General features: G+C 43.0%; 1 protein-coding gene across 1 annotated transcript in view; it reads right to left on the reverse strand.

Annotated features, from left to right (window-relative positions):
• The window catches only part of fstl4 (follistatin-like 4), a gene marked incomplete at both ends in the record, with an annotated part of 221,091 nt that overhangs the window by 18,221 nt on the left and 191,502 nt on the right, over positions 1–11,368 (reverse strand). Inside the window, one exon of the mRNA XM_084338507.1 lies at positions 918–1,018. Within this exon, the coding sequence (XP_084194633.1) occupies positions 918–1,018 (101 nt within the window). The remainder of the gene's footprint in view (positions 1–917; positions 1,019–11,368) is intronic.

An 11,368-nucleotide genomic window follows, 5' to 3' on the forward strand; every position in this document is an offset into this window, starting at 1 on the left:
CCCATAAACACCATCATACCTCCCCAAGGTAAAGGCTAAGCTCCCCTCTCCGCTCTCCTCTCCTCCCCTCCCTTCCCCTCTCCTCCCATGTCTCCATCTATCCCTTCCACCCCCCCCCCCCCCCCCCCGCGCCTCACCCATTCCCACGGGGGCAGATTAAATACAGCCACACCTGTGATCATCTCTCATGTGTGAAGTGTCCAACCCCAGTGGTCCAGAGGGACAGAGCCACAAACAGACACCTCCTCAGAGGCAGTGAGTTGCTGTTTTCTCTGGTTTGCTTGACAAACAAAGAGTCCATGCTGCAGATCCCATGCTCTCCAGCAGATTCTCATGTATTGATCGCACTTATGAATCACGCACATAGGTGCGCTTGTGTACGCACGCCGCAGTCGGTCACAAAGTCATGCGAACAAACAGAAATGGCTCTAAACCAAAGAAAAATTAAGTGATTCAGTCCTTGGAACCTTTCGTTGGCTTTACCTTATAGGTGAACCTTGAAATATACACTTGTACCGACCTTTCAGAGGTTCTTTTGCACTGTCAGGTATTCAAATAAAAAGGAACATATTCAAGGAAAGGCTTAGGACCTTTCACCACGGATAATCCTGTTTTTCAAAAAGAGCTCTTCAGACTAGCTCTTTCTGATTCTCTCTCTCTCTCTCTCTCTCTCTCTCTCTCTCTCTCTCTCTCTCTCTCTCTCTCTCTCTCTCTCACACACACACACACACACACACACACACACACACACACACACACACACACACACACACACACACACACACACACACACACACACACACACACACACACACACACACACACACACACACACACACACACACACACACACACACACACACACACACACACACACACACACACACACACACACACACACACACACTGCACTGTACCTGCAGAGTAGGGTGTGTCTTCTCCATGTCTCCCCATGTTAGAACCCACACCTGGTCATGTGACTTATCATAGAGCAGCTTCACTGGAACAGGGTCTGTGGCTACCGCCTGGAAAGAGAGAGAGAGAGAGAGAGATAGAGAAAGGCAGGCAGGGAGGAATAGATTGAGTGAGCAAGATATTTCTTTTGGTACTGTATTACTGTATAAAATAGGTCGTCAAACATCAACCTCTAGGCAAAAGAGCCCCACTTGGTATTACACATTGTTTAAATGTTTTTTTTTACTTTTGTCGCAACCAGTGATGCCAGTAACTAGTTACTAAGTAACTAGTTACTCTAATCTGATAACTTGTTCAGTAAATAGTAATCTAACTTACTTACTTTTTACAAGCCAGTAATCTGATTACAGTTACTTTTCCAAGTGGCTGTGCGTTACTTTTTAGTTATCTCATAATGTTGATGATAAGTCAGCTAGACCGGAGATGGGACGTGCGCTCGCGCACACACACAGCCACACACACATGTTTACGTTCATAGCTGATTTTAGAATGGCTTCAGCATGAAGTTAAATCAACTATCCAGTTCGTTTTATAGTGTAATTTGGCTACTTGAGAGAGAGTGAGAGAGTGCGAGTGAGTGTGAGAGAGAGAGATTTATGTTACGCGCAACTTGCGGAGTACGCACTGAGTCCGTTGTCTCAGAATGGATTTGGTAGAGAGAGAGAGAGAGAAAAAAAAACTGTTGTCATTCTTATGTTGTGGCAGCAGCAGGGGGGATGACGACGACTTCGTAACCTAGTTACTTTCATCAAGTAATCAGTAAAGTAACTAGATTACTTTTTAAAGGAGTAATCAGTAATCAGATAATTTTTACAAGTAATCTGTGGCATCACTGGTCGCAACACACTTTTTTTGAACACAGAGTATTACGTAAGGGATAATGTATAGCTACGAGGTCATTGTCGCAAAATAATTGACCGACACAGAGTTTAGAATACCGAGGCGCCTCGCCGAGGTGTTGTAAACATCAGTGAAGGTCAATTATTTTGCGACAATGACCGAGTATAGAATACATTATCCCGCTTATTACATGGCTAACTTAATAACAATATACCTAATTCATTTTACACCATCGACAAGACGAGATCAAATGCAGACGTAGTTGTTCTGTGGCTCTGTCAGCCCAAATAAAGTGATTATTATTATCTCCACATCCTGCTCAAAATCTCAGAAAGCCACCATCTTTATACCTCGCATGAGCCATTTAGCAACATAGCATTTATTTTTCAGCAAGAAACTAAAACGGATACATTCACTGTGTGTTCTGCCTCATTTGTTGATGATTTGTTGATGAAACAAAACTAACATCAACACAATTGACCACCAAGAGCGGAGTTTAGTCTCACAAAAATATCGCAGATTTTGGTAGCTTACATGCTAACGTGATTGGGATATGCCATTATAACAGTATAGCATTGTGGCTAGCAGCGTAGTAACGTTAATGCTAGCAGAATGAATGGATGTAAATGTTATTTAACAGATTGCAGAATGGGTACAATACAATACGGCTCAATACAAACAATTGTTAAGGGAATGCAGACTGTTGTAGTTTTGGACTGGGTTCCTTATAACAATAACTTGACAACACATGAGCTTAGTTTAGCCGCAGTTACAGGCAATCTGAGGAGGACGCAGCTGATATCCTGTATAGATCCAGCCAGGGGAGAATTTGGCGTCGGTGTTTACTACTGCGCATGGGCGTTGGGCAAGAAACGGCTCTGTATCCGGCTCGCACAAATTACATGGCACCATTGTCGGTGAGTTTCGCAGAGTTTCCAAAACGAAAACACCCTTTCAGCGTTGCCACTAGGAAAACGCGTTTTCCGGCCAAAACGGCGTTTCTTTTTAACTTGGCCATGCAAACGTAATCATTCGAAAATACAACGTTGCTGTTTTACCCCAGTGTAACCATGGCCAGAGAGACAGGGAGCAAGAGAGGGAGAGAGAGAGAGCTAGGGAGAGAGAGAGACAGGGAGAGAGAGAGAGAGAGAGATAGGGAGGGAGGGAGACAGGGAGAGAGAGAGAGAAAGAGAGAGCTAGTGAGAGATTAGATTTAGATTAGATTCATTTTATTGTCATTACACAGTACAAGACAGTGCAATGAGATTTTGTACGTCTAACCAGGATGTGACAATCAACAGTCATTTTCAATATAAAATACATATAAATAAAAACTGTACAGTAAAGTGCAATGGTTAGCACAATGTGAAATGGTGAAAAATATACAATACAAAATATGAGAGAGAGAGAGAGAGAGAGAGAGAGAGAGAGAGAGAGAGAGAGAGAGAGAGAGAGAGAGAGAGAGAGAGAGAGAGAGAGAGAGAGAGAGAGAGAGAGAGAGAGAGAGAGAGAGAGGGGGGGGGGGGGGGGGGGGGGAGAGAGAATCAGACATGGCGTTACAGCTGTGTGTTGTATATGTGTCTGTTTCTCCCCGGTGTCTCTCCCCAGGCTCCGCCCTCCTTACCATCACAGTTGGTGATTGATTACACCGGTGCTCACTTGACTAATCAGGGCTCGGTGGATAAGAAACTGGGGAGGTGTGCAGACCGTGCCAGTGGGCCATTTGCAGAACTCAGTGTGTTCTGTGTGTGTGGAGGTTGTAAAAACCTGTGATTTCTATGCTCAAGTTGTTTGTGTACCAGGATCGGTACACTTGTTACTTCCTATTGTAGGGAGTGTGTGCCAACATTGTGTTTGGCTCTATTCTTCTCTTTTCTCCTTTAATTGGGAAAGACCAGGGCCCTCATTCATCAACGTGGCGTAGAAAATGTTCTATTTCCACACGTAAGCACGGAATGTAGAATCAGTGCACGCACAGAAAAAACGGGATTCACCACACGTGCGTACGCAGGTTCTACGCACACCTGTCTTGATAAATATGACTTTGATCCTACGTTTGAGCTCGTGCACTGTTTTAAGTATTTGCATACCAGAACCGCCCCGATTAACCATATATGTGGAAAAATGGACTAAGCCGAGGGAAGCGTGTTATGTGACAGGCTGACAGACGTGTACACGTAGATGTCGGATATGATATCTATTAACCATTGCTGCCTGGGCAGCGCAAACACTAATAAAGACCGTGCTGGAATATGACTGCCTTTTCCCGTTTTGTTTGATTAATACCCAGGGATTAAAGTTCTCCTCAATTTTATTCCAAATCGCGACGGATTTTTCGTCAATTTTCTACCTGCTGCATATGATTTCTAGAGTCATACAATCTATTTTGATGTCAGTATTGGGTAGCCTATATAAACAATAATACGAGAGCATACAAGAACAATGAATCTCACTGCCAATGATGTAGCGATACGCCATGTGTAGCCTGACTATATGTGATCAATACAAACTTGAACTTGAATTCCATCATGTCTGTGTGCGGGTCACTGCGGGAACTCACAAGGCTGTTGTCACAATGTAAATAAGAACGTGCACTGAAAAGTTACAGTATGTAGTTGGTTGATTATTTGTATGACAGTCAGTAAACCCTTGCAAAAAGTATCCGTTTTATTTAATGAATTGAAAACATTCGCATCGCCTTCCTCCCGGCATGCAGCAACAACATGTATCAGGCAAATGCGCATCGCAACATTGACTTAGTGGAATCCCTTTCTATTCACATAACTGCATTTGTGATGGAGCTTTGACAGCTACAGTAACAGTCTATTGCTCGATCCATCTCCAATATCACGATGGACCGTGCCGGTGGCAAAGACCCGAGGGTGGAGAGGATCTTGAATGAATTCCATCATCATATTTATATGTTGTGTGTCTGTCCACTATGTCTGTTACTTTGTTATTCCCCCCCCTATCTATGTAAAGCGACCTTGGGTCTCTTGAAAGGCGCTATATAAAATGAAGCTATTATTATTATTGTTATTATTATCACATCTGAGCGGGAGCTCACAAATAGACTGTTAGTCTCAGTGAAGTTTCAACGGAGGTCATCTATTCTAACCAACAATTGAAGTAGAAAGCATTTCGTGACCAATCTTATTTGGAAACATGAAACACAAAATAATTCGCTTTTTATTTGAAACAATATTTAATCACGTTTGGAGGTTGGTGTTTTGCGTCTGCCCCCCGTGCCAAACAAGCAGGCCAACCTCTTGTTCGCGTGTGAGCCCGTTATAATTACACTACTGTCGCTATTTTATAATGAACTATAATGAATTACGGGTCATACAGAAGTTGAACACTAATGCACGGAAGCTTATTTCCGCCTTGAAACTAATGCAGAACTGAGGAGCGCTTATGCCGTAGTAACGATGTTCTACCACTGGGCGTCAGCTAAGTGTGCTCCGAGCTGTGTGTACACATAAGCACGGAGTCAAGTTCAAGTTGAAATTGATGAATCCCACTCTTTGCTTAGAAATGGTCGTACGCACAGGTTAAGCACAAATCTGTGCGTAAGTCGGGTTGATGATGAGGCCCAGGTGGCCTTTATTGATTGTAAAATACTATTGTAAATGGCAAATGGCTTTTATCCATGCTGTGCCTTTTGCCAGGTCGCCATTGTGCGTCCGGGCACTGTTCACGTTAGTCGGGTTAGAGTTGTTTGCTTCAAACTTGTACTGTTATTTTGTTGTGTCTTTGGCGAGGATGGCGGCATTTAGTTTGGGCGAGTTTGTGGTTAATCCTACTCTGGGTCAGTTTGATGACTGCAGGAAGAGTGAGTGTGAGAGATAAAAAGAGAAAGAGAAACAGAGGAACAGGCAGAAATAGAGGGTGTGTGCTTTTGCAAGAAAGCGAGCAAGGGAGAGAGAGAGAGAGAGAAGAAACAAGAGTGAGATTGAGAGAGGAACATTTGTGAGAGAGAGAGAAAACGAGTGTGAAAGAGAGAGAGAGAGAGAGAGAGAGAGAGAGAGAGAGAGAGAGAGAGAGAGAGAGAGAGAGAGAGAGAGAGAGAGAGGGGGGGGGGTGGGGGGGTGCTCAAACCCAGGCCAGTGGGAGCGTTGTCAACAGTAAGGAATACACAATCCATTATGGGTTCCATTGGATGCGGAGCGTGTGGTGCTGACATGCTTCCTACTGGAGCGAGACCACAGGCCCTGTGCTCAGTAATGGGAGGGCCAGCCCTCTGCTCTCCACCGGTCAGCCAAGTGTCACCTCAGCGTGTGTGTATGTATACGACATACTGGTGTTGTGTGTGTGTGTGTGTGTGTGTGTGTGTGAGTGTGTACATGCATGTTTGTGTGCTTGTTTAGTGCATGATTGCTCTCTCAAACGGCCTTTGTTTGTTTCTTCAGTTATGCGTGCATGTCTATGCAGAAATGTGTTTTTTTTGTGCATGTGCTTTTTTGTGTGCTTGTTTATGTGTTCTCTTGTACGTGTGTATGTTTGTTTCTTAATTTGTATGTACATGTGTGTATGTCTGCATGCATGTTGTTGTTGTGTGTGTGTGCGTGTATGTACAGTTAAGTACGTGTGTGTGTGTGTGTGTGTGCGTGTGCGTGTGCGTGTGTGTGTGTGTGTGTGTGTGTGTGAGGTCAGTGCACCAATCACTGGGTAAGACAATGGACCAGCAGCTTCTGTGTTCCCCACTCTACTGTTCTAGAAACATCCTTTTCCTTTCCTTTGTTGTTGTTGTTTTTAGTTTTCTATCAAAGAACAACAACTTGCTGGGCGGCTAAGTGGCGCAGTGGGCAAGGCGCTCGCCACTAACGCAGGATATGCTGGGTTCGAGCCCAGCTCTCTGCGTTGCTACCGGCTTGGCTGGTTGTTCATACTAACACAATTGGCAGTGTTAGAGGGTGGGAAAGCCGGTGGGTGGGGATTGGACGTTGTGGACAGCGACTCCTACAGGTCGGTTGGTGCGCCTGTACAGCAGAATCAGGAAGTATCGGGGGCAGCGTGAGCCTCCCACGCGTTACTCCTCGCCACTGAGAGATCATGCTGTTCAGGTGAAAAGATGCGACAGCTGCCTCCTCGTGTACCGGAGGGGACATGTGATGCAAGGCTTGGTCCTCACTGCAGCCGACCAGTGGGAGGCATAGTCTAGCAACGTTCGAGACAGGGGAGGGGAGAATTGAAGGGAGAATTGGCAAAGCGAAATTGGGATGGGAGAAAAATAGAAAAATAAGGAGAAAAAGTTTAAAAAAAAGAAAAGAACAACAACTTTTAGATGTAAGTAATGGTCCTCATTCTCGAACATGTTCGTAAGTACCTTGTCAAGAGCAGTGGTGCAGTGCTGGGCAACCGCGGTCAAACGGTGTTTGGGCTTCGAAGTGCGCGCATCCTATTATTATACAAAGTCTAGGTGATAGTGCCTAGACTTTGCATAATAATAGGATACCGTTGGCCTCCGCCCATATTACGACTGCACCCCTGGTCAAGAGCCAATCCCGCAGTCGTTTAGTATTGACATTACTAAATGAGATGTCATGCTAATATGTCATGTTCTACAGTAGGACTTCTACTACTACTACTACTACTACTACTACTACTACTACTACTACTACTACTACTACTACTACTACTACTACTACTACTACTACTACTACTACTATAATACCGAATAAAACAAGTCATTCGAATAATAGAAGCCTACTTTGCTGGAACGATTCATTTTGCACATATAGGTACTGTATGCACACATGCATGGTCGTGCTCGTGCGCTGAGGCTGCCTCACTAAGCTGTTTATCCACGCATTTATTTAGTTCTAGAAATAGGAATAAATCAAACGAACAATAAATAATATAGAGAAGAAGACAGTATATGGCATATTAATACAGTATTACACTATACAGTAACTATCCGCAGCGATTGGTTTAGTTCTTATTTATTTCGTTTGCACTGTGTGTGTAATGCCCACGATGCCTCATTGAGTCAGGACTATAAATGCAAAACATAATTGTTAATGATAAAAATATTTTCGTATTTATTATCAATATAATATTTAATTCCACGGATGTCTGTAGTATCGGCAATCCGTAATGACTTGTCCCAGAGAAAGCTGTTGAAAACACAGGCACACATACCGGTCTGTCCGACTTACGACTGCCTTCTCGAGTTGTAAATCCTATAAATCCTACAATAATTTACAATTGGTAACTTTTACGTATGTCCGAGAATGAGGACCATTGTTTGGAAAATTGTCTCTGAATTTTATCTTTGAATTCTAGAACTCATAGCTTAATTTTTTATATATATATATATATTTTTTATAAATACAAACATACAAACAAAACAGCAAAAACTAAAAATATTTCAATCATCATTTCAGTCTGCCGTGCCCACAGACAATGGAACAATTTACAAAAAAGTTTAAAACTGGACAATTTCATCTACAAATCAGCTTTCAAGGATACTATCATGGACATTTATACTGACACCTAAAGTAGCACCTCCTGTATCTGCCTGCTGTGGCTGTTTTGTTTTAATCTGTTTGTCTAACTTGTTTTAATCTTGTTCTGTTTTAACTTTGTATCCTGCCCCCTATCCCTCAACATGATGTGCCTTTTGCCATGTCACCATTATAAATAAGAAGTTACCTGGTTAAATCATGGTACATTTCTTTTTATAAAAGGGGCATTCATTCTTCTTACACAACGTCTGTCCTTGTGGCGTGTTGCTTTTTAACAGCGGAGGAGTGCAAGAATGTGACAATTTGACCATGTGACCGCGGCAGCGCGAGAGAGCGACAATGCGGAAATAGGCTGTCTATTGCCATTCTCTAAGACAAACGCTAACCTTAACCAGCTCCTTAACAGCGCCTAAACTTAACCGTTCTAACCTTAACCAACTCCGAAACAATGCCTAACCTTAACCTTAACCTTAACCATGCCTAACCTTAACCTTAACCATAGAAAGAATATTGCCATTCTCTAAGACAAACTCTAACCTTAACCAGCTCCTTAACAGCGCCTAAACTTAACCGTTCTAACCTTAACCAACTCCGAAACAATGCCTAACCTTAACCTTAACCTTAACCATGCCTAACCTTAACCTTAACCATAGAAAGAATATTGCCATTCTCTAAGACAAACTCTAACCTTAACCAGCTCCTTAACAGCGCCTAAACGTAACCGTTCTAACCTTAACCAACTCCGAAACAATGCCTAACCTTAACCTTAACCTTAACCATGCCTAACCGTAACCGGCGAAAGAATACACGTTAAAAAAAAAATTGATGGGATTCGAACTTGTCAACAACGGACCGCAGGACCGCTGCGCTGCCAGGTGAGCTGAGCTTCGAATGAAAATCATGGCGGATTAGGGCGGTTACATAATGCCGCGGGGCGTGTCGCAGCCAATCAGGGAAAACGCGGAAGCAACGGCAGCACTGCTCCGCTGTTAATAAGCAATAGGCGTCCTTGTGGGCCTCACCAACTCCCTCCATCTCCCCCAAACTCTATAGCTTTCAGTGGCCTGTAGTAGGGGTGGAGCAATTTCTATTTTAAATTAAAATCTTTAAATGACAAGCGTTCAATCTCAATTAAGAAATTAGACACAGGATAAGAGGATTTCTGGGTCATGTTATGTTTGGCCAACTACCTTTAGCATGTACAGTACAGAGTAGGTAACTCCCCTTAGCAAGTACAGAGTAAGTAACTCCCTTTAGCAAGTACAGAGTAAGTAACTCCCTTTAGCAGGTACAGAGTAAGTAACTCCCTTTAGCAGGTACAGAGTAAGTAACTCCCTTTAGCAAGTACAGAGTAAGTAACTCCCTTTAGCAAGTACAGAGTAAGTAACTACCTTTAGCAAGTACAGAGTAAGTAACTCCCTTTAGCAAGTACAGAGTAAGTAACTCCCTTTAGCAAGTACAGAGTAAGTAACTACCTTTAGCAGGTACAGAGAAAGTAACTCCCTTTAGCAGGTACAGAGTAAGTAACTCCCTTTAGCAAGTACAGAGTAAGTAACTCCCTTTAGCAAGTACAGAGTAAGTAACTCCCTTTAGCAAGTACAGAGAAAGTAACTACCTTTAGCAAGTACAGAGTAAGTAACTCCCTTTAGCAAGTACAGAGTAAGTAACTCCTTTTAGCAAGTACAGAGTAAGTAACTCCCTTTAGCAGGTACAGAGTAAGTAACTCCCTTTAGCAAGTACATAGTAAGTAACTCCCTTTAGCAAGTACAGAGTAAGTAACTACCTTTAGCAAGTACAGAGTAAGTAACTCCCTTTAGCAGGTACAGAGTAAGTAACTCCCTTTAGCAAGTACAGAGTAAGTAACTCCTTTTAGCAGGTACAAAGTAAGTAACTCCCTTTAGCAAGTACAGAGTAAGTAACTCCCTTTAGCAGGTACAGAGTAAGTAACTCCCTTTAGCAGGTACAGAGTAAGTAACTCCCTTTAGCAGGTACAGAGTAAGTAACTCCCTTTAGCAGGTACAGAGTAAGTAACTCCCTTTAGCAAGTACAGAGTAAGTAACTCCTTTTAGCAGGTACAGAGTAAGTAACTCCCTTTAGTAAGTACAGAGTAAGTAACTCCCTTTAGCAGGTACAGAGTATGTAACTCCCTTTAGCAGGTACAGACTAAGTAACTCCTTTTAGCAGGTACAGAGTAAGTAACTCCCTTTAGCAAGTACAGAGTAAGTAACTCCCTTTAGCAAGTACAGAGTATGTAACTCCCTTTAGCAGGTACAGACTAAGTAACTCCTTTTAGCAGGTACAGAGTAAGTAACTCCCTTTAGCAGGTACAGAGTAAGTAACTCCCTTTAGCAAGTACAGAGTAAGTAACTCCCTTTAGCAAGTACAGAGTAAGTAACTCCCTTGCATTGTTGCTGCTACTAGGGCCAAGGAGAAGCCAAGAAACTAAATAATTTCTACAATGTAGAAATATAGGGATGTGACAAAAATAAACTTGAAATGTGAACACAAATACTGCTTGTAATGTAGATCATCCTGGCTCCATCATGTCAGCGATACGGAAGCCATTTTGGTTCCCCCATGACCTATGGAAATGGACGTCTAACAACGCCTGCGTTGTAGATAAAATGAACAACGTGTTGCCACGTACCACCACCCCCCCCCCCCCCCACGCCACAGCTCACACTAGCATTAACATGGCCTCATTTCAACACAAATCCATTCAGATTGAATATTCCATCTTGTGAAGGGCTCATTGCATGAGATTATGTAAAATGCAAGTCTCCTTCAAAAACAATCCACGGCACACTGTAGGGTTTGTGCACAATTTTAAATGTCCTTATTTTACATGGCAATACTGTATGTATTTAAAAAGACAGACCCATTGTGACCAACACAGGTCTCCCTCCGGGTCACATTGTCTTCATTGAGATTGAATGTTGAATGTCTTAAAATCTAAAGTCAGATGGACTCCTGGATTTTGGCGATCTGCTACACCCCTCGCCTGTAGCTGCTGCGACATCATTAGAATGCTCAGTTCTCAAGTCTAATCTTGCGCGCAAGCTTGCACACCTGAGAGGTGTGCAATC

This window comes from Notolepis coatsorum (genome assembly GCF_963971535.1).
Source record: "Notolepis coatsorum genome assembly, contig: SCAFFOLD_171, whole genome shotgun sequence".
NCBI lineage: Eukaryota > Metazoa > Chordata > Actinopteri > Aulopiformes > Paralepididae > Notolepis > Notolepis coatsorum.